The sequence below is a fragment of the Peromyscus maniculatus genome, chromosome 3 (genome assembly GCF_049852395.1).
Source record: "Peromyscus maniculatus bairdii isolate BWxNUB_F1_BW_parent chromosome 3, HU_Pman_BW_mat_3.1, whole genome shotgun sequence".
Lineage (NCBI taxonomy): Eukaryota > Metazoa > Chordata > Mammalia > Rodentia > Cricetidae > Peromyscus > Peromyscus maniculatus.
In genome coordinates, this window is record NC_134854.1 from 113,029,764 (window position 1) to 113,053,715 (window position 23,952).

Here is a 23,952-nt window from a genome sequence, read left to right on the forward strand (position 1 = left end):
AACTAGTAAACTCAATGGTTTCCTAGAATAGATTTAGATGGAAATTTGTTTGGGCTGTCATTGGTGCTCTCTCTGGAATGAATAGATGTTTTGTTTGTTGTTTTGTTTTCATGTCTCCCAGGAAAAGTCATACAACACAGTTGGAGATCCACAATGCTCTGGCTTCACAGCACTCTAGATATAATTCAAAGAAGCATTATTGAACTGGAAGGCTTTCCTGAGAAAATTGCTCAGGATATGGTACTGAGAATCTGGAAGACAGAAAGTAAAAAGCTCTGAAATCAATAATTTCCCCAGAAACTTCAATCAGAACTCTGGTATGGGAGTAGAATGCATGGTGGACAGACAAATGGAAACTTTCCAAGTTGTTCAAGACAACATGGGCTCCCTCAGAAACTGCTTGGACATTCAAAGAGTTGAGCCAGCAAAGACTAGTAGGGAAAGGAGAAGAAAAGGAGAAAGTATCACAGTCACTAAATGTGACATATACTGTCTGCTTTCCACATCCCCACATATTTTTGTGTGCCTTAATTGGTCCACTGACTGAGAATAAAATCCTTGTTCCCATGCCCTTATGGAGCACACACACCCACTGGTTTCCATGGCCTTGGTGAGAATAAGGCATGCACACAGTATGTGCTCAATAAAGACTTCTTAATGAGTGTGAACACTGAGATTTGTTCAGTGTCAGACCCAAGCTAACAAAGAAGTTAAGAGAAGAACAGATTTAAATTCAGAATTGTCTGACCCCAGTGCCTGTACTGATTCCACAATGCTAAGCCATGTCTGTACATACCATGTTATAGTTTCTATCTGAAAGCTTATGTGTTCCAGGTTTGGTCCCAACAAAGCTGTCAGGGTTCAGAGATGGAGCTTTTGAAGGTGTGATGCATAGTTTTATGTCAACTTGACACAAGTTCATTTGAGAGGAGGAAATCTCAATTAAGAAAATGCCTCCATAAGACTAGGCTGTAGGCAAGTCTGTAGAGTATTTTCGTAATTAGTGATTGATGAGGGAAGGCCCAGCCCATTGTGGGTGGTTCCATTCCTGGGTAGGTGGTCCTGGGTTCTACAACAAAGCAGGCTGAGCAAGTCATGTGGGACAAGCCAGTAAGCAGCACCCCTCCATGACCTCTGCATCAGCTCCTGCCTCCAGGTTCCTGTCCTGTTTGAGTTCCTATCATGACTTCCTTTGATGATGAACAGTGATATGGAAGTATAAGCCAAATGAACCATTTCCTCCCCAACTTGCATTTGGTCATGGTATTTCATCACAGCAATAAAAACCCTAACTCAGACAGAAGGTGATTAGATCATAAGGGCCGTGACCTCATCATCAGATTAATCCATTTACAAATTCATAAGTTAATGGGCTACTGAGAGGTGGTAGAAACTTTAGGAGGTGGGGTCTAGTTGAAGGAAGTAGGTCACTCCAGCACCACCACATGCACTATCGTAATGTTCTGTTTTGTCAGAGGCCCAAAAGGATGAGGTCATATACCACAAATTACAGGCTTTAAAACCACAAACCAAACCAGATCTTTCCTACTTCTGAATTATTCTTCTCAGGTATTTTGTCACAGCAATGGAAACTGACTAACATTCATCCCAAAGCCCAGACTGGCTCAGCCTTCATTTAGCAAGGCTTCAGGAAAATCCTCTGCCTCTCTCTGGTCTCCAAAGCCAAAAGCATAGTTCTTTTAACCTGTCATGGCAAACACTCATGAACTGTTTAGCAGTTCTCATGAGAAAAATGAAATACATACACACACACACACACACACACACACACACACACACACACACACACACATAGGTTTGGAGGTGAAGAAAAGGGCCTAGATAATTTAAAAGGATCTTGTCTATGGATAGAGCAAGATACATGTTCACCAAAACCAGATCTCTTTTGTCTAATTGCTTTCACTAATGCAAAGCCCACTCATTGCCTAGCTAAGCAATCCTCCAACCCCTGCTCCCAACCTCGAGTTGCTTGATGCTGCCTTTGGAAAACATGTCACAGTTCAGAGACCTAAAGAAGAGGGACAAGCTGCATGGAACCACCTTATTCCTAACTGTCAGAAGCAAATTTTCCACACATCCATGAGCTCATGCTTATGAAGTGGGCATGTGTTCAACCTTGGACAGTGCCTGTGATGGAATGATGCAGTCATCCCCTCAAGAGGCTCCTCTCAGAATTATGCAGGGCTTTGTTAATACAAATTTCTGGGTCCCATTAGGCACCCAATGGCCTTGGGAGTCTGAATTTTCAACAAGCACAATGGGCCCCACTGCTGTGCAAGGGCTTTGCAGTGAGACATGCAGGTCCTGCACTAGAAGGCTGCAGTATTTGAGACAAGCTATGTGGTGGCATTCATTGCTCTCAACTTCCTTGAACTGAGAGAACAGAGCAATCACAGATGTCTGAAGGGTGGGGTGAGCTGTGCAATAAGGTAGGTGGGCTGTGCAGATGAGGCACATCCCTCATTGAATGTTATTTAGTCCTCTTACTGAGCATTTTGACAGCAAAGTTCATCTCAAGGGTTTGACAAGCAGCCAGTAAAAGAAAAGGTGCAAAATTGACCTGTGGAAAGTGTTTGCATTTCAAACAGCCTCAGACTTCTTTCCCAGCCTGCCTGCATCTCTCCATTCCTCTAGAATCCAAATTCTACAACCGTCTTTTCTCCCAAGCCACCCTCCCTCCAATAAAATATCATTAGAGGATTCAAATTCAGGGCCCTCCAGAGCTCTCTCTAAATGGAATCATAAGTAGACACATGGTCCCAGGAACAATGACCAAAGTCCTGCGTTTGCAAAATTGTTCAGAAAAAAATGAGTCATTTCATTTGTGGAAAATGAATACATCTGATCTTGCAACGTTTTTGCCTGGGGAAAAGTGGTGCACATGAATTCCCAAACACGCTCATGCCCAAAACAGCTCCCTGTTAAAGAGGCTCAGAGAATCTGCCAGAAGGCTGCAGCTTGCGTCACAGGAATTCAGGAAGAGTACCCCCACTAAGTAGGGCCCTAGACAGGGTAAGGTGTCCTGGCTTGGGGTGTGTGTGACCTTCACTCTGAGCAAAGACAGTTCGTTCTTAGCATCCGTTGCATCTGCCATAAGCTACAGGCACCTGGAGCAGGCAGTATGCAGCCTGCTTATAGTCCACAGGAAAAGCCCACACCCCAGACATCAATCAGTCCCAACTCCAAAGTAAAAAAAGCACTCTTACTGGGCTCCTTCCTCCTCAGACTGTTCTTTATTTTTAGCTAATTGTTTGAATGAATAGTATAGAATACAGTTCAGGCAAGAGGACTGCTATATACGCGCCAAGGAGGCCCCTGCTCCTAGCTGCCGAAGAGGTCTCTTACTAGCGTCTTTATTTCTTTCCGCCTCTTTTGTGGTCTCACACCCACTCTTTCTTGTGGAAAGAGATACGGATGCATGGGTTCCCTCACCTGCCATCTCCTTAACCACTCACTCCTGAACTTTTCTCCCCTCAGCACAAGAGCTTCCTTGTTCTTCTCACAATAGGCCCACTTCAGCTGCTTCACTGGCTGTCCCATCAAGTGGCTCTAGCCACCCATCTGATCCCTCCTTCCATCTCCTGGCCAGTCTTGGTCACCGAGGCTAACACTCCTCTTTGATGCCAACTCCCTCTGCTGCCAGCCTGGATATCGTGTTGTCTGCCCCAAGACAATCCCCTCACTACTGCACACAGCCCTTCTAGGACTCTCCCTTTGGCCCTTCTCAGTATACCTCCGCTTCCTGGTGGATGGCTCAGCAGCTCTAGAACCTTTCGTTCCATGCCGACTTTCTTCCTAGCTGTTGCCCATCTTCCCGGGAGATGCAGTCACTCTATCCTCCATGTCCCATCGTCAGGGTGCCTGGAGAACCTTCAACACTGACACCCCAGATCCACCAAGCTGGACCTTGAACTACACACCAGCCATCTTAGCCATTATCCAGACACCCAGAAGTCCATCAGAGTTCAGAGCCCACAGGCTCTTAAGCTGCCTCTTTGCCTCTCCCTCCTATTATGATGGTCCCTGTGACAGAGGCAGAGGCACTGACATGCAGAGCTCCTGCTCACCTTTGCCCCTCCCTTTGGCCCGGTCACTGTTCCCACCGCAGGCAGTACACCAAGTTCATCCACAGACTCATTAGGTAGGGCAGGAAGGGACAAAAAAAACTCCCTGTGTTCCCTGCCCCATGGAGACGCACCCATGTGGCAGTCAAGAGGTGAGAGTCTATCCCATACCAAACATCTTAAAGATTTATCACATTGTGCCCATCCCAGCCCCAGCAGTGACAGCCCAAACCAGTCACAGCTTAAGCACAGTAGGACACTAGCAGCCTTATCAAGGAGAAACAACCAACACAGGTAACCTGAACTTACTCTAAACCAGAAAACGTCTACACCATAAACACAGGTTTGTATGCTTCTACACAACATGCCAGGGCCCCTGAGACAGCAGGCCAGGGCCAGAGCAGGGGTCAGGGAGGCAGAGAAACCCACAGGGAAAAAGTCAAAGCACATGGTTTCTGAGGGCCACTCCCGAGACAGACACAGAGAAAAAGGTAGATAAAACACATACCTGATGCTACGTGAGCTTTCTTCTTCAGACCTGCAATGAAAAGAACACACACTTAGATACCACATCTTCCACTCAAGGGACAGGGACACACAGACTCCTCAGCTATTCCTAAGACCCGTTCCCAGCAGATTGCTAGCAGGCCCAGCCCCAGCATGGCTTGGCTGTTCATTTCACTCAAGTCCACCTTGCAAGCCACCCCTCCCAGAACTCTTGGGGCTTCATTCTCTTTATTGCTTGGACTCATGTCATCCTAGGAGTTGGTGGCAAACTCAGAAGAAAGGCTTGTTGCCCAGAAATGCTGTACAGGGAGCATACCAGAAACTAGGTAAAGGAATGAGTAAGGAAGGGGCTGAAGGTCCCCCCAGGTCCCCCAAAGGAGTCCTTGGAGTGATTCCCATTGCCATCTCCACTTTCAAGAATCGAGAAATCAATGACAGCCACTTCTCAGAACAGATAAAACTAAATGTCCAGAAGCTGGACATTAGATTCTATTGCACAAATCTCACACAGAATTAAAAGCACAAGGTGCCAACAGAGCTACCTTCTTTCTCCACTCTAAGAAGGTGATTTGGGGTTAAATCTCCTACAGCTAATGACTGAAGCCCTAGGTAGGCTTCCTGGAGCAAGGAGAAAACACCACAACACACATTCAGGAATTATGTATCTGGATGCTCCAATCTGGATTTTATCACCAGAAAGCAAAGAGAAATAAAAAGGTACTTAATTGAAGTCAGAAAGCTTATCTTTCTGCCCAAGGCCTGTAGCTAACTCTTCAGCACACACAGGACCAAGACAGCTTCCCCAGAAACAGGCCTTTCTGACCAGTCTCAGCCTCCTCCATGAACTATGCAGTAACCATAAGAGGGAGAAGAGGTACAGTGTCCCATTTATCTGTGGTGGATATGTACTGAGGCCCCAGAAGATGGCTGAAACCACAGCTGGTACCAACCCCTATGTGATGGTTAATCTTGACTATAAAATTACTAAAACACACCCAAGGGTGTCTGTGAGGGTGTCTCCAGAGGCGATTAGATTCTGAAAGCTCTGACCTGATCTATGGTTTGATGGATCCACTGATGGATTCAAGTGTGGGAGGTGCTATGGCTGCAGAAGAGGGGGCGTGGTTGGAGGAAGTGGGTTGTTAGGGCTGTGCTTTTGAAGGGTGTGTGTGGGAGCCCTGGCCCTGGCCCGTTACTCTTCTTGGCTTCCTGGCCATCATGATGTGAGCAGCTTTGTTCCTCCACACCCTTCAGCCACAATGTTCTGCCTCACCACAGTCTAGAACAAGGCAGCCAGCTCTCCGTGGCTGGAACCCTCTAAAACCAAGAGCCAGAATAAATTTCCCTTCCTTTAAACTATTGGCTTCAGACACTTGTCATGGGGATGAAAAGTCTGACACATGCTGTAATTTAGTGCCTTTTTCGTCTTTATGGAGCACTCAGGCATCACGGCCACAAATTCTTAAGTTTGAAGTATGACAGCAAACACGCCGATTTCTTTTTTCCTTTCCATGACTGCAGACAGATGATTCACTCTTACCATACCTCAGCTACAATTTTCCTTAGTAGGTCAAGAACTTTTCACCTTTGCACTCTGAGCAAGTACTTAACAGCTGCTCCTTGGTGCAGCTCAGTTGCCACTGTCGTTTTGAGATCACTGCTCATTAAACGAAGGTCACTTGAGTACCAGCACTGTGATATCAACATAGAACTGATCATTGGGACAGCCAATGAATGACTAACAAGGGGTAACATATACAGCATGGATACACTGGACACGTCCTAGGAAAGATGGAGCAGAAGGGTATAAGATTTATCGCACTGATTAGTGTGTAATTATAAACACAGCACGAGGGCTGGAGGGAAGGCTAAGTGAGTAAGAGCACTTGCTACTCTTCCAGAGGACACAAGTCCAGTTCCAAGCATCCATATCAAGTGGCTCATAACCTCCTGTAACTCCAACTTCAGGGGATCAATGCCCTCTTCTGGCCTATGTGGGTACCTCCTCACATGGCACCCCCCCACACACACACAAATAAAAATAAATATTTTTAAAGGACAAGGGTTGTTGTTGTTGTTGTTGTTGTTAATAAGCAGCATGATTTTTTTTCTGGAATGTTCATTTAATACTTTTGGATTGTGATTGAGCGTAACTGACAAAAGCACAGAAAGCACAGCCCTAGACAGGTAGAACAACTGAGGTTCCCAGCAATAGGTGTTCTGGGTACCTAAGCACTATTGAAAAGGCACCAGGCTCCCTATGCAGCAGTTCAGTGTGGGTATCAGGGCACGAAGCAAGGGTCACGCTGTCTACACAGGCAGGGGGTGGGGGTGGTCGTGGGATATGGGAATAGTCAAAAGACCCCAAGTGGTCTCCAGGCCCCAAAGGGCTAGGGACAAGGTCCCAGTGAGCACTGGAGAGCTGAAGACTCCACGAAGCCATTCTCAGCCTGAAGACAATCTAGTCACAGCAACAGGAAAGGCAATCCCCAGGAGCAGAGACCAAGAGTTTCTGTGTTTTACTTTGTCGTTTGATCACAGCTAGGAGAGAAGAAAAAGTACATAGGGGACAACAAAGGGAGAGGGGGGAGAGAATGAGAACAAACGTGTGTCATATACACATGTGTGTGCAGGCATACATCTCAATCCTAACCTCCTCCTAGGTTGTGCTGCCTTACAAAGCCATGCCTGTCCTGTGGGCCTCTAGGGAGGCCCCCATGGCGAGTGACTAAGTAGTTTAGCTTGTTGCTGAAACACTGAAAGGCCCTAGATGTGCCACACACAGAAACTAACTCTGACCCTGAGCAATTCCATATGTCCTCCTGTGGTGGCTATTCTTGGCTGTCAACATGTCTGGATCTATGCGCTTCTTAGTTTTTATTGTCAATTTGACACAACCTAGAGTCAACTGGAAAGAAGAAATCACAATTGATGAAGTGCCCAGGTCAGACTGGCCTATGGTAAAGTCTGAGAGGAACTGTCTTGATTGATGAATGATGCAGAAGGTCTCAGCCCATTGCAGGAAGGACCATCCCTAGGGAGGTGGATCTGGACTACATCAGAAAACTAGCTGAGTGTGAGCCAGTGAGTAAATCAGTAAGCTGTATTCTTCTGTGGTTTCTGCTTCAGTTCTTGCTCTGACTTCCCTTGATGATGGATTGTGACCAGGGAGTTGTAAGCTAAAATAAACTCTCTTCTCTCGCAAGGTGCTTTTGATCAGAGTGTTTCATCATAGCAACACAAAGAAAACTAGAACACCTCCATAACCTGACCCCACCTCGTGTTTGTGAGTTCCCCTGAGACTGTTCTGCATGGCTGCAGGGAATCTGGCCACTCTCTTTGAAATCACAACCAGTCTGATCTCCATAGGGAAGTCTTTTGTGGGAACTCTTTGCCACTGCTTTTAGGGTATCTCCAACTGTGGGTGCAATTCAACAAACATGGAGATGGCATGCATGTGCTATCTTAATCATTTTGGGGTCCTGTGTTATGCAGCCACAGATGATTTGCATGTGGTTCCTTCCAGTGGCTCTCTCATAGCACACTGAAGGTGGCTTCTATTTAGCCTCACATGAGGCTCTCCCACTATTGCCTGTCCACTCAGTAAATAAATGTCCATCATGTCCACTGTGCAGCCCCAGGGATCACACAGGCAGAGACTTCTTGCTCTATGGCAGAGTTATATCAAGGTCAGCTCAAGCCAGTAGTCCAAGCAACCTGGGATGCTGCAAGACCAGGAGATGCCAGGTAACAAAGCAGAGCCCTGAGCTGCCAGTCTCTAGGATCGAGCCCAGTACTGCTCCTGACTGGCTTCCATGTGGATTCTAAAGTCATTCAACCTGTGTAAGCCTTAATTTCCTTATGGATTATGGAGGAAAACAACAATTAGCCCTCAAGAATATAATAAAGAGAAAACCCAGATGCTCAGCACTTAGTAGCTGCCAACTAGGCTGCGTTTTTTGTCACCTGTCTGCATGTAAAATGGAGACTATACGGTGCCCCAGCCATGAGACTGCTTTGTGGATGCTCTGAGGCTGACCATGGGGCCTACAGGAATATTGGAGACTTCTGGAACGGCTGCCGTGTTTGAAGAGCTGAGCCACACATGGACCTGTCATGGAGCAAGTCAAGACATGTCTGTGTGGGAAATTGTGGTAAAACAGCTCATACCTCATCTCACATTCACAAGATGCCCCTGAACACCATCAAATTGAATTGCTAGTTCAAGAGCAGAAGCTGCTAATTTGGAAACAAGATGCAGAAAGCTGTAGAAACTCTGAGAAGATGAGGTCTCTATGATTAATGTGCAGGTGTGCACACACGTACCCATAGGGGCATGCATCTATACACAGGGATATTAATATGTGACCTTAGGGGTAGGCATGTGTGCCTGTGTGGGTATGTCTTCATTTTACATTAATATGCACATATTGGTATACATGTATGCCAATTCATGTGCATATATGTGTTTGATGGCTACATGGGTATAAATGTGTGCAGGGGGCTATGCATTGTGTCTGTGTGGTATGTGGAACGCATGCACTTGACTATGGTTCTGTCGTCAATGAGCATGGGAAGAGGCAGCAGAGGATCTAAAGTGTCCCTGAACCTTCTGGTTCCTTCCAAGGAAGATGAGCACTCAGAATAGCATAGATTTCTAAACTGAAGGGAACAGGTATAAGGTCACAGGGGTCACCCTTACACTTGCTGACAGATCTTCAAAGCCAAGAAGATCCATTTACTATGCCTGTACTGAGGTCCCAGATGCTATAGTTTGTGTTGTTTGAGAGCCCAGGAGATGAGCAGTGATTTGAAAGGGGAAGGACAAGAACAAGAGGAAGAGAAGGTGGGTCAGCCTAGCTGGTATCAAGTTGTCTTCATGTTTCACCTCCTATACAGGTAGCCAAGGGCTTCAGCAAGCAAAGAAAGGCATGTGCTGGCAGAAGACTGCTCAGGCTGGTGTGCACTGGCAAGCCAAGTCCTTCTGGGCCTTACTGGACTTATGGACCTCTACAAATTGAAATCTTCATCTCCAAAACAGCTGGGGTCTGCAGAGGGTTCTGCCACTCTGAATAAATGCCTACCCAAACAAGAAGGTCACCATGAGCAATGCAGGGTAGTACAGAAAGAGACTCTGGATGGCAGAGAACAGAAATGTCTATTTCTCACACAGCTGCTGACACCAGGGTCCATGCTTGTGCGTCATAGACTGTGGGATTCCATGGCAACAGCCAGGTGGGTAAATTGTTCAGGCTGGGCTGTTCTCTGCTATGGGAGATCCAAACTTGGTCCCGAGTACTGGCATCTCAGTCCTAACACCCACAAAGAAATCCCCCTAGGCAAGAAGAGATTCTGTCATCGGCAGTCAAGTGCCAGGATTAGTATGAATTCAAGTCTGAAGCCACCACCAGTCTTGTATGGTGACAAGCAGAAAAGCCCAAGAAAAACAAGTAAAAATCAAGCGTAATCTTCCACATAAGATCATTACTGTTACACTCTTCAAGTCCATGGTACACTGGCTTTCCTTTGCATCGTTTGCTGTAGTAAAAGTGATGCAGTTGACAATGTTCTGTGCCAGCCTCACTCACTTGATGTGAATTAAAGCAACCTTCCTGTCATCTTGATCTGGAGGTCCTCAGGCTCCCAGACCAAGGCAGGTCCCTCTCCATCCATTCTGGAGCACTTTGCCCTGAGGACTCAATCCAAATTCTACTCCAATGCCTACAGCCAGGAGGCCCAGGTCTGCCCTTTCTCTTCCCCAGCTTCTTAGGGGTCCTATATACATCTAGCTGCCTGCTTCAGCCACATACACTCCACTCCGTGTCCCCCACTGCCAGGCACCTCAACTTGAGCACCTTAGAAACTGCTATCCCCCTACCTGGGAGCTGTTCCTGGCTCTTGAATTAAATGATTTCCTCCCATCATTCACATTACACTTCAGATACCACCTCCTAGAAGATAGGCCCTCCCTGTGTCCTCCTCTCAATAGCCTGGTCCATCCAGCCATGACGCCCTGCCTCATTTCCCCCACTTATCTTTACAGGGACACATCATGACCTGAAGCAAGCTGTCCTGGTTGTCTGTTTACTGTCTTCTGCTTGTAGATGGCAAGCAGGACTTGTCTTATTTATCTGTCTTACTAACCCCTGCAGAGTCACTGTGGAATGCTTCAGGACATTTGCAGCAGTGGCTACATTCATGTCACCCTTTCTTGCTGTTGTACAGGACTATCCTCTGAGCCAAACCACCACCACCATCTTCATCAGATCACCAGGACCCACTTGCTAAAGACCATCATGGCTGGGCTTGTGGACTACTGACTCTCTCAGAGAAGGAGAAGTGGGCAGGGTCACTGAACCCTTACCTGAGTAGCAAACTACCCCCCCTCCCCTCCCCCCCCCCCCCCCCCGCCCCTGCCTGCCAGTTGTATGCAATTCTGCCCAAACTGTATGTGGCCTCAAGGACTCAGGGAGGGGCTAGAATATAAAAAATGGGGAAGACTAAGGGAAGAGGGCTCCATCTATGATGGAGAAATCATCATCCCTGCTAGGTAAATACTTCTCAGTGTGGCCTTTCTTGGAGTGGGAGCACCCACAATCTCTAAGTAATCCCTTATCTATGATCTGTAAGGAAGCCAAATAAACTCATTGTTCCCCAGAGTGAACTTGGTGAAATTGTGCCTCAGTTTGGGACTTAGAAGAAAAGATGTTTGTATATGACTTGCCCATTTATACACCCCATTTTCTGACCATAAATACAATGTAGAGAACATAGTCCTTGACTCTAACAATGGCTTCAGCTAGTGGGCTCAGAAGTACAGTTCAAATACAGCAGCTGGATGTTCATTCACAGCATCACCATGTTACATCCCCAAGAGTCTGAACTAAAGACACGACAGCAGCCCCACCAGCCCTGGCCATGAGTAGACAACATCTAGGTCAGCACTACCCAGTCGTCATCCAGAGATCAGACTCAATTCTAGAAAGCCTGGGTGGACCCAGGTGTGCATTTCTAACAAGTTTCCAGGAGAGGCCTCCGGCAGCCATCCTCACACTGCCCTCTGGTTCCATCAGTGATCAGCACTTGGGCTACACACTGACTCAGTCCCTTGCACTGTGCTTCTGCCCTTCCCATTCCCCTCCTCTGGTCTACTGGCTACAGACCCAGCAGGAAGCACAAGCTTTTCCCTACCATGGTACCCTAGGCAACTATCTTCATTTGGTTGAGTGAGTGGGTTCATGTCTGTATTTTTCCATAAATATGTGCATGGAAGCATGTATGTGAATCCCGGTGTGTGGGGGTGGGGGGTGGGGTGGGAGTGTACTCATGTGCTCGTGGCAGCTACACCCTATCTGCTACTCCTTCCTTCTACTTCCTCACTTCATTCATGCTTTCCTGGTGCAGCCATAGTTTCCTATGTACAGTCTATCCTCGTGCCAACATCTACCAACACACATCAGGAGGCTCTCATTGTTATCCTCTCCACTAGGTTCAGCGATTTGCCCTAGGCCACACAGCAGGCAAGTAAAAGAACAGGCACTATGTGTTTCCCAAGTCTCTTGTGAAAGTCTGTGACAGCAGCTGCAGGCTGAACTACTCAACAAATCGCAGCAGCTGTTAAGTAAAGGCAGAAAGAATCGAACAACAAGATGTCAGCATTTGGGGTGCACCACATTTATCTAGTCTTTCCATTGCCACAGCTCCTCCCCAACATCACAGCTGCAAGAAGAGTTCCCTCTTGAAGGGACACCACAGGCTCAGGCCACAGATGGACACTGATTGTGTCAGCCATGTCCTCATAGTGATAGAAAGCTGGTTTGCGTAGCCACAGTGACTCTTGCATTGCTGTTCCCTGGGAGGAAGGCTCTATGGGAAGAACAGTTCCCTGCATCCCCAGGCCTTGACTCCTTGTGGCGGGTGATTCCTGTGAGATGACAGACACCAAAGAGTAATGGGAACCCATGTCAGGCTGTGCTGTCATGGGAGTACCATTTCCTCTGAAGCGGCAGGAGGAGTATGTGGCTTCTGTATCCTGGCCCTTTCTTGTGACATGAAGGACCTGGAGATGGTACCTGCATATCTCCCCATCAGTTAGACTCTGGTTTGAGGTGGCTCAACCATCTCTCTTGAGACACATGTGGTTACGGCAGAGCTTGGAGCTGGGGACCTGTTCAGTGGAAGGTAACATGCTTAGTACATGCAAAGCCCTGGGTTCCATCCCCAACGCCCCAGAATAAAGAAAAGGTTTTTGTTACGGAGCTAGTCTCTTCCACTGGCTGTGGCTCCTCACTGAGCTGCAACCTCACCTGTGTGGGGCAGCCATATGAGCTTGCAGGCAGGGCCAACCTCTCCTCATTGTCTAGGCTGTGTGTTGGATACGGCCTGGCCTGCTACACCTGAGGCCTGACCAGTGTTCCCTTTCAGGTAGGTGAGGTCATTAATTCATAGTAGGGCTCATATTGGTGCCTGAAAAAAAAATGCCTTAGGTAAAAGAAGTTTCTGGAATTCAAGACTTCACTGATGATACCCCTGCTGCTTGTTGTCAGTGACTAGGGGAAACTTTCAGTGATTAATAAACCAAACAATGCACTGTGTGAGGCCTCTGGCTGAAGACGGGGTATGTGGACTGAATTCTCAGTCTATCCTCCCTTCCTGAAGATTGGCTGCCCTCACAAGTTTGTAGTTCTCATACGGAGGTTCCAGAGGCATCTGAAGAGGAGACTTCAGATCATTCCCAGGGTTCCTGCTCTGTCTTTGGCCCTGATTGCCACAGATGTCTTTTTACTCTGGAACTGGCAGAGGGAAGCCATGTAGGCAGTCACTAGGGACAGAATCCTCAGTCACTGTGTGAGAGGCATAGCCACCCCTGAGGGACACACTGCATGGTGCCCTGCACCCAGACACCAGGCATGTGTGTGGCTTGATTCTAGAGCAGAGGTTCTCAATCTGTGGGTTGTGACTCCATTGGGGGTCCAATCAACCTTTTCACAGGGGTCACATGTCAGATATCCTGCATATCAGATATTTACATTACAATTTGCAACAGTAGCAAAACAACAGTTATGCAGTAGCAACAAAATAATTTTATGGTTGGGGGGTCACCCCAATGTGAAACACTGTATTAAAGGATCACAGCATTAGGAAAAGTTGAGAGTCACTGTTCTAGAGCCAGAGTGACTTGGGGGTGGGATACAGAATAGTCCTTCCTAAGGGAGTTCTAATTCCCATGATCCTAGAGTCCCTTCTTCCTGGTGCTGGTGAGGGAGTTCCATGTCAGTCAGGACTTTGAAACCCAAGTCTCCCATATTGCAAGGCAGAAAGAATGCAGCTATCTCTCTCACCTTTTTGCATTCAAAGGTCCATGTCTGATGAGAGACAGAAATGTGCTCAGTGGTAAGACCTGCTTAAAGTCACAGCAGGGAGTGGAAGATCAAGGGATACAAAACTTAACAGGCTCTGCCAAAGCAGTCCCAGGCAGAGGCACAGCTAAGGGCTCCGCACTCAGGCTGTCTCCACATCAGCCTACTGGGAAGCAGGGAGCAGTGTGGTCACCAGACTGGTTCTGCTTTGAAAGTGGCCTTTGTCGTATCTGTGGGTTTGGGGTTACAAGGTCTGGCTCTTTACCAAGCCACAAATGCTGTGGTCAACCAGGCTCCCAGTTCCTTCCATGAACATGTATTCATGGACTCAGCCTCTGCCCTGTCACGCTCCCCAGCTGTCCCCAGTGAGTTCCTGGGCTACACACCCGTTAAGGCACCTGACCCTCTCCAGCAAACCCTTCCCTCTGTCCCTTCTCCCATATCATCAATCTTGGTTGGGTAAGGCCTTCCCTCCTGGTGTTTATCACACAATACTGGACATCATCTGGGCTGCTGGCCTCCAGAGTCCAGCAGAGTACTGACTCCCCCAGGGGTTCCAGGTGCTTAGAGAGACTTTACTGAGTCGGCACAACCGAGGAAGAATGGGCCCTTCTAGGCCACAGGAGCCCTAATGGTGAGGGCAGGTCTGCAGTGCAAGGCTGAGGTGGCCAGTTCGAGAGCCTATAAGAAGCCCATGTGAATTCAAGAAGGGACGATGGCCACTTGTACTTCTCCTGCCTCACCCCTTCCTGGGCTCACTTTGTCAAAAGGCTTCCTGTCACCATAGTTCAGTTTCAGAGGACTCAGCCCTGGTTGATAGCTTTGTTGCTTTGGCCTGGGCAGCTCAGCACATTGTAGTGGAAGCACATAGCAAAGAAGCATCCTATAGAGGCCAGGGACTAAGGGCACACCCTGGTGACCCCACTTCTTTCCATAGGCTCTACCTCTTAAAGATTCAACCACCTTCCATTAGTGTTACAGGCTAGTGAGCAAGCCTATAATACATGGGCTTTTAGAGGGGGTACAGGCAAGATCCAAACCAACAGCTGCCTTGAAAGTTCCATGTATGAAGCTCCTGCAGGGCCCCAGGCAGGGCAAGTGCCCTGAGCCTCAGGGTTAGGGTAGAGTCTAAGAGGCTCCTGGAAGAATCACAAGAAGTCACTACCACCAGGAGAACAGGAACATCCTATACTAGCTTCAGTTTTCCAGAAGCCTGGGCTGAGCTCCGGGTACAACAACTAGCCTGAGCCAGTCCTACACAGCTCAGCATGGAGTAGGTGGGACCCTTCCTATAAAAGCCATTTCTGCAGTTCATAACCTTCCTTACAAGTGGCACTGTGGGGAGAAGAAACATGGCCACTCCTTCCTTCCTTCTTTCTTTCCTCCCTCCCTCCCTCTCTCTCTCCCTCCCTCCTTCCCTCCCTCCCCCCTCCCTTCCTCCCTCCTTCCCTCCCTCCCTCCCTCCCCCCCTTCCTTCCTTAGGTGAACCCTCTGAAGACAGTGGGCTCTCATCATCTAGCCAGCTGTGGTAAAGGGTATATGAGGGCTGGGGAGCAGGTATCATGGTGGCCCTGAGGTACTAAGCAGGACTGGCACACAGGGGGAGTCTGTCTTCACCAGTTATTAAATGTAGGAAAGGGCTGAGAATGGCCATGCTGTATGTGTCAACCTGGCTCAGAGAAAGGTGGGAAAGAAAGATGTGGGGGCAGATGGAGTGTGCAAGCAACAGGAAGCCGAAGCAGGTTCCTGAGCAGAAGGTGACATGATAAAATCCGTACACCTAAAGGGTAAGTAACATCAGCTACCTAGAGTGAACAGAAGTATAGCCAGAGAGGAGAACCAAGGTGTAGTGATGGACCTCTAACTCAAAGCTGTTGATGTCCCAAAGTGTCTGAGCCACCTGTCCCAAATTCATTCCTCCTACACAAGGTCACTCTGAGAGGTGGGACTGCCACCATTCCCTGTGTGTAGGTGGGGAAGTGGTGCTCGAGGTAGCATGGCTAGGAAGTGATGGCACAGGACCCCAAACCCAGACAGTCTGCTGAGAGCAGGTGATACTATAAAGGACATTGTACTGTGACACTGTGTCCCCTGTGCACACTAATCCAGAGTCCAAGGCCTTTCCCCTAGGCTGCAGGCAAAGCCTGGGAAGAACCTCTGCATCTGAGTTCTTGCAGTACGGAAGCTCACGGGATGGCTCTGAAGGAGCCGGTGCCTGCCAGCTGCCTGCACAGGGGCCTTTCTCTAGCTCTTTACTTCACATTTAGTTCTTCAAGGAATCACTGGTGTTGACGAAAAACTTCCAAGTCCCTTTCAGTCCTGGAACAGTCAGTCACCTTAAAACCCAACTAAGTGCTCCCTTGAGATGGCCACATGGTTGAGGGTATTTAGTGTGCCTTGGCCACACTGAGTGGCCCAGTCCATGTCCCCTCCACTGGCTGGATGAGACCTGGCCTAGACAGAAGCAGACCTACCTGAGCTCAGCCCCTCACCACAACAGGGCACCAGCAGAGGTTAATGTCCCAGAGGGAGGCACCCCAGAGCCTGACTCAGCTCTAATACCTGCCACTGAGACCTGGTTGAGAGCAGCCTTACCCGGCTTGACAGAGGGGCCTCAGGCTCCTGGGGAAGATGGCTCCTGCAAGGGTGAGTTTGTCTTGTCTCTGACCTTAGAAAATCCCACAAGTCTTGTTCAGGGAAGGGTCCTGGGGTCAGACCTCATTATGAGGCTCCCTGACCATTTAAAGGTTTTTCTTGGTAATAGCTGGCCGTCTAAAAGTCAATAGTTCTAGACTTTGAGTGGGTTCTATTAGTTGGGGCCTCAGTTTCTCCAATTATTACCCTTGAAGTTGGTCTCGGCCAATGCTTCTGGGAAACCGCAACAGTAGCATCACCTGGGGACTCACTAGAAATGCAGCTGCTCCTGCTCCACAGCCCTTCTGAATGAAAAACTTTGGGCAGCTGCCATTGCCAGCACACGAGGCTCCATCTGGGTGGTGCCAAGCTACTGAAGTAAGGCAGCCCTAGTGCACAGGGTCTCAGACCATGTATCCTGTGAGTCCTCAGAGGAAGCTGCCTCTGCTCACCAGCATGGCCTGTCTGGACAAACAAGGAGAGGGACATGTCCACTATTGGTACAGACTCCTAGTTAGATGGCCACCTGCATGGCTCCCCAAATCCTTCCCATCTCACCTGCTGGATGTCTACAAGGGGCAGATGGGATGGTACACACCCATGTGTCCAAGCACATACCAAGTGCCCATGACCCTGGGGACCTTACTACCAGTGTGCTATGTGGGATGTGTGCAGGAGACAGCAGGCTTCTCCCACCTCCAGACCAGAAGCCCATACTCCTAGTGGGCCCTGGGTGTTCCTGGGCTAGTTAGCACCCACACTTGAACCGAATTTTTGTATACACTGCTCTGAGAGTCAGGCAAGGGACCAACATATGTGAGCAGACAACACACTGTGGCTAGACAGTGTGGTCTCGTGGGGGACTCACAGGGAGGCCTTGTCCTATGGGTCAGCCAGAGGCTAGTACTAGAGCTAACACTGCCCACCCTGTGCAGTCACACAGTCAGCCCTCCCACACTCTACTGCCCCATGCTCCCTCTAATGGCTGTACTGTCTCCCATATCTGCTCTGCACTCACAGATGATTGCTCCTGGCTCTCCTTTGCTTAGCAACCTCATGGCCGACCCTCATGTACTTGTAACCTAAACAGGACCCTGGTTGATCTATGACCCCCATCTGACCTCACCTTGTGCCGCCTACTTCCCTAAAACTCTGGGCCACTCTTGGTCTCAAAGCCCTTTGCTCTTTCCATTCCTTCCTCCTGGTTCCTTCCTGACAACATCCACAGGATTTCTTTACATCTTCAGGTCTCTGCTCTAACGACCCTTCTCAGCAAGAGAACTGCACCTGACGGCGGGGGGGGGGGGGGGGGGCGCGGGGGGGGGCGGAGTTCCCCTTCTCACCCTCAAACTTCTTAACCCTTCCTTCACTGCTTTAACCCCATATGATCTCTGTTTGAATATGCACTTGCACTCAGCTACCCATAGCCCTCAGCAGCTGCCCATAATGAGCAATGGTTTTAAATTCTGGCCTGGCTACTTTAGCAGCTGGGTGACTTTACATAAGTTACTTAGCCTCTCTGTACCTCTATTTCTTCATTTGTAAAATGCACCCTCACTTCATTAAATAAGTACAAACTGCCTGAATGTAGCATGTGTCCAATCAGCTATTATTAGAATCATTATGTGCCATGGGCCAAGGGCTCCTGGGCAGCAGCCCAGAGCTTGGGCTCAAGTCCAACCCCCATCCAGTGTGACCTTGGGCAAGTCTTTTTCCTTAAACATGCCCTCCAGCTGCAGAATCTGGGTGTTAGCCAGGAAGACTATAAGGCCAGTATGGATTAAAGCATGCTCACAAAAATCTCCAACATTCCCCCAGCTAAAAGGAGGGGCTAACCCTTCCAATCCCAGACCTTCTCCAGGCTTACTGGCTCATTGTGTGCTTCTGTCCATTAGGGCTCTCTAACACAATGCTGTAAGCTGGGTGGCTTATAAACAAGGGCAACTCTCTGTACCTAGTTCTGAAAGCCGCAAGGCTAAATCAAGGTGTCAGCAGATCCAGTGTGTGTCAAAAGCCTGCTTTCTGGTTCACAGACGGAGATGGTGCCTTCTACCTCAGCCCTTGCATGACCAAAGCCACTAGTGCTCTCTGTGGTGGTTTCTTTTTCAAAGCCACTAGTCCACACATCAGAGCTCTGCCCCAGCCCCTGGCCCCCTCCCTGCATCCTGGCCTCCCAACACCTTGCTTTGAGATTAGGGTTCTACATTGAATTTGGGGCTAGACCCAATGTTCTGTCCACAGTGTTAGTATCACCAATGACGAGAAGGCGGCACATGTCAGGTGGCCACAGTCGCTGTGGGCAGCCCTGCTCTCTGGGATTGCTCACCACGGAAGCACTCAGGTAGCCTTTAGACAGTTCCAGCACTGACTCCACAGTTCCCACCAGGAGCTCCCCATTCCACAGCTCCCCCTAGGAACTCCACCCTACAATCTCAAGCCTCAAAACAGACTTTCTGCTCTCGCCCTCCATTTTTCCTGTCCCCACTCCATCTCCACCACAGCCGGAAGACCAGGCTGGAGCCACACTGCCATTCTAGCTTTCTCTGGGTCGTGGCTTTCTTATGTCCCCCCGCGCGCGCGCGCACGCTTGCGTGGAGGTCTGGCCCAGCTTCTCCGAGGCCATACCTGGATCCCACCTCTCCACCCTGCAGGATGGCCCTAGACAATGCCAGAGTTTACCTTCCTAGAACATTCTCCACTCTTCTGGAAGGCAGCTGGCGCCTGCTGCTCTTTCAAGCCTCCACTCAAAGATGCCTCCTCCCATGGCTCCCTGTAACAGCTCCTGGCCTCTGTCACCTGGTGTCAAGTACTCTCCAGAGCTGAGTTGTGCCTTTCTTCCCTGGATGTTTTCAGGGCGGGACAGAGTTCTGTCTGTACTCATTTCCTGCAGGTCTCTGGGTTAGAAACTGCAACTGACACACGGAGGCACCTCACTGAACACTTTATGATGAAAGCACAAAGTATGATAATGGATGAAAGAACAGCTTGATGATGTCCACAAACAGAGAGGTCATTACCTGAGTGAGACAGCTTCCTCGAGGTATAAGAAATAAGCTGTTACAGTCCGTTTTCAGTATGACGTATGCTTAGCATTCTTCATCAGTTACAGATAGCAGGAGGCACTAGGCCCATCTCTCCCTTAGGAGGCAGCTGCTTGTCTCAGAACTCTGAGAGTTGGAGAGTTATAGGCAGTCTGATCAGAAAAGGGAACTGTTTCAAGTCCTGGGATACTCATTAGATAAGGCTATGTCCTAAACCAATGAGATGGAGAATTTGGGAAAGGAGCAGGTCTGCGCCTATGGGAGAAGAGGACAGGAATTGCTCACAATCAGGGGACACCAGCTATTTTTGTTTCTCTTTACGCTGCATCCCTTTCTGCAGAGTGTTTATTAAAAACTGCTTCGTTTTCACTGATCTCTTGAGTTTTTTTTTTTTTTATTTTATTTCCAACAATGGTTGGTACATCCTAGGACAAAGGCTGGAATGCTACAATCAGTGGGACTCTAATGTGGGGAAATGTGCCCCAAGGGGAGAGGTTACCTAAGGGCTGAGGAGAGCAGAGGTGTCTTAGAGCAAATGTTCTATATCCATAGCATCCTAGCTGCTGGGTAGCATGCTGGCCTACCCGCAATCCATTCTCCAAGGAGAGGCATCTGCAACTCTGATGGGCTTCCTCTTCAATGCTAACTCTGTCCACTTCTCCAGGTATGCTTTTCTCCATTCCTTTGCAGGGCAGATCTGCAGCTGGGCTCCTGCCCCAAGGTCATAGCAGCCTCTTGTTGGTGCCCTGCAGAGGAGTCAGTGGGAAATGGGCTCTCCCACCATTACTTAGTCCTTGCCTTGCATATCTTCTGGGCTGTTTCACACTGGTTAGCAGGTCTCATCTCACTCCTGGCAAAGGGCTGTGCTTTGTCTCTGGCTACAGGCACAGAGGATGGTCACAGCTCCTCAAAGGTTCCCATAGCTGCTTTAACCAGCAGCCCAGCCCTGAGCACCAGGCAGCCACCAAGGGTCCTCCCCAAGTATGGAGAGTGGCATCCCAGGAAGAACTGCTTCTGGGGGCTAAGTTCACACAGCCAATGCATTTCTGGGAACTGGGACTTGTTTGGGGATTTTTTTTTCCCCACAAGATTATTCCAATTTTGTCCTTAAGTGTGTCTTTAAGCAGCTGCCTATGCTCATGAATCATTCACTGGTGAGCAAGCTCATCCTCTATTCTCCACCCTTCTTTGCTCTTTGATGGAAATGAAAGTAGCACTGCACTAGTCCCTGGCCAGGAGCTTTCAGAGGCATGAGATGCCCCAGGCCCAATGGAGTCCCCGACAGGGTACACAGTGGGGAACTGAGGCTTGCACAGCTCCAAGGATGGGTCTCCTCCAGTAAGTGCCCTAGCCCACATCTAAACGAAGTCTTCCAGACATCAAATGTTCATGTGCCCCAGCTGTCAAAGTCAATCCCACAGCCCAGGATCACAATACCTAGGTTAGATATCGTCACCTTTTTAGGATGGAGCCTGGCCCCTGGGTATGTAGTAGGTGCTTTGAAGAGAAGCAAGAACTGTTAGAATGGCAGATGTAGGCCAAGACAGACAGACAGGGGCCAGTCCTGCTCAACACATTAGAGACTGGATAAAGCCTTACTCATAAGTGAGTTCTTATCCTGGAAATCCAATCTCAGCTCCATGAACAAACACATCAGGCCACTCTCCCTGCCTGGAAAAACATGTTGAACCTTCTGTCTACCTGCCCCACCTCAGATCCCCCTCCCTGCTGTCATGATGCTTCTGGAAGAGCTCAGAATAGGGCTTTGAATACATTGGGCACATTCCTTACCGGGGCCTCTGCACCTGCCTTTGCACCTGCTGGCTACTCTGCCAGGCTTCTGTGCATCTCCTCCTCTCCTCTCCTTTCCTTCCTTCCTTCCTTCCTTCCTTCCTTTCTTCCTTTCTTCCTTCCTTCTTTCCACCCTCCCTCCCTTCCATCCATCCAGATTTGAGCCAAACCTCTCCCTCCATGTCAACAACTCCACTCCCAGACACTCCATGCCAAAGGGTGCTTCACACTCCAAGTTGTCACCCTGCAAATCTCCCTTAATTGCACTTAGCACCTCCTGACATCCTGTTCTGTCCAGTAACATAAGCAACATCTCCCATGGCATGCTGGCATCCCGAGGGCAGGGTCAGCCAACTCCTTCTTCACTGGGCCTGGCACCATGCCTATCTCAGGAGGCAAGCTCTGTAAATAGCCCAAAGCTTGAGTGTGGAAGAGATCTTTTCATAGACATGAATTGTGATCAAGGAAGGCACAGTAGAAGATCTGTACACAGACGATCATTACCAGAGACGAAAGTCTGACAAAAATGGTATTTACAGCAGCTTAAAATACCCAACACCTGGAAAGGAGTCATGCAGGCGGGAAGAGGCTGGGAAAGTGGGCTCTTCGGCATTTCTTGCCTACTTTGCAGTTACTTTAAAAGCAGATTCTCTAGCTAGGGCTGAATGTCCTCCCACTCCTAAAGGACCCCCCTATCCTCAGACCAAACTACAGTTCAGTCCTATACAGTCCTATGCAGAAGTCTGCATGGAAATCTGGGCAGGCCACTCCCTAATGGAGCATGAGTCACTGTGGAAGGCCCTACCAGACTAACACAGTTGACTACCACGGCCTAATCTCCAGCATACCAGCTCTGACCCTCCGCAGGCAGGAGTTCTGTCAGGATGTAAAGTTCAGCTGAGATGGAATCTATCTGAAACTAAAAAATTCCAAGCCACAAACCCTAGAGGAGACATCCAACAGGCAAGGAGAGCCCAAATCCCTGATTGTGTGTGAAGGATAATCACTTCACAACAAAGCTCCTCCACCAAACTGCCAGGGACCCACCTTCCCCCGCTACATCTGAACACGTAGGTGAAGAATATGTTTATCAAAGAGAATGTGTCCACTTATCTATCTCTCCCTCTTTCCACTACTATCCATATATCCACACATCCACTCACTCATGTACACATCTATCTGCCCTTCCATCCATTTATCCACCTGCTAGTCATCTTTCCATCCCGATCACACAATACCCAAAACATCAGCTTATAAAGAGCAAGGGTTTATTTGACTCATTGTTTTGGGGGCTCTGCTGCAAGGATGGGCAGAACCATTGCTTCTGAGCCCATGAGCACATCATGGTGGAAGCATCGGGTGGAGGAAAAAAAATAAAAAATAAAAAAAATTTAAAAAAAAACCTTTTCCTGGCCAGGAAACCAAAGAGAGGAGAAGCGCTGTGAGAGCTTTCCTGAGGACACATGGCACAAAGCTGATGCATCACACATTAGGAAGTGATGACAGATCAAAGTCAAGGGACACAATGTCTATGTTCCACATATTGGGAACTGATGACAGGTCGTAGTAACACTTTGACCACAGCTCAACTTAGTGAACCATTCAGTTTATTGGGGTTAATTACAGGAGCAGGAACAACTTAAATGTATCTGTATCACCAAAAGGCCCACCTCAACACGGGTGAATTCATGGAAGCCGCATCCCTGGAGCTCTCTGCATGCAGGCAGGCATGAGAGCTGCTGAGGATGTCTTGAGATTCTCCTCAAGACATCCTCAGCAGCAGTTGTTTGCTGTGTTCTGGCCTTGGGGAGGGGGCCTCATGAATCCTGTGAGTTGTAGTTCTCCAGGACTTGGAAGGTTGTTTACTTTTTGAATCTTATGAGCCTCCCTCAAGGATGGAATGTTTTAACATGGAAGAAATTGCTACACTAGAAGAAACAAGAATCTCACAGGCACCTACAGTGACACACCTCCAAGGTCTTAAGGACCTCTTGCCAGGCTTCACCTCTTAAAGGTTCTATTACATGCATAAATAGCACCACCCTGGGGGACCCACCCTTTAGTGTAAGAGCCTATGGCAGACATTCAAGATCCCAGTACCCACGAAGGCCTCTAAACCAGAACACTGACTGCCTCCGTCCACTGAAGCCGCTGCAACAGATCAGTCTGCAGAGTTTGCAAACAAGGCCCTGGCCTGCCTTGTCCCCATTTCAGCCACTCTCTTTGTCCAGGAACAAATTCACACTTCACTGCACCTTTCCCTTCAGTGCTTTTGTGCAATCTACAACTGGAACCGCTTCGACTTCCTCCATGCCTGTCTGGGGTGTCTCCCAGCAGCTGACCATTCACCACTGCCTTGCTCCCAGCTGGATGTGCACATGGGGCTGAACCCCTCCTCTACTCCAGGAAACAGCAAGTGACCCCAGCCCCAGCTCTTAGAGCCTGGCACCTCTCAAGTCAAGTAATGTTAGAATCCAGCTGCTGTTCGTTCATACAGCAGCCTCCCTTCTCTCTTTCAGATACCTATTGGCACCC

At 48.8% G+C, this 23,952-nt stretch overlaps 1 protein-coding gene across 9 annotated transcripts in view; it reads right to left on the minus strand.

Annotated features, from left to right (window-relative positions):
- The window catches only part of Iqsec1 (IQ motif and Sec7 domain ArfGEF 1), a 346,001-nt gene that overhangs the window by 217,007 nt on the left and 105,042 nt on the right, over positions 1-23,952 (minus strand). For 4 of the 9 annotated variants that reach the window (XM_076567347.1, XM_076567352.1, XM_076567350.1 and 1 more), the window contains exon 1: positions 3,755-4,038. Coding sequence is in view for 2 of the 9 variants with exons in the window: in XM_076567332.1 (XP_076423447.1) it covers positions 4,594-4,623 (30 nt within the window). In the remaining 7 variants the exon portion in view is untranslated. Of the gene's footprint in view, positions 1-3,754; positions 4,039-4,593; positions 4,624-19,264; positions 19,475-23,952 lie in introns of those variants that run through there. The other 5 variants (XM_076567348.1, XM_076567337.1, XM_076567332.1 and 2 more) reach the window with 3 other exon arrangements.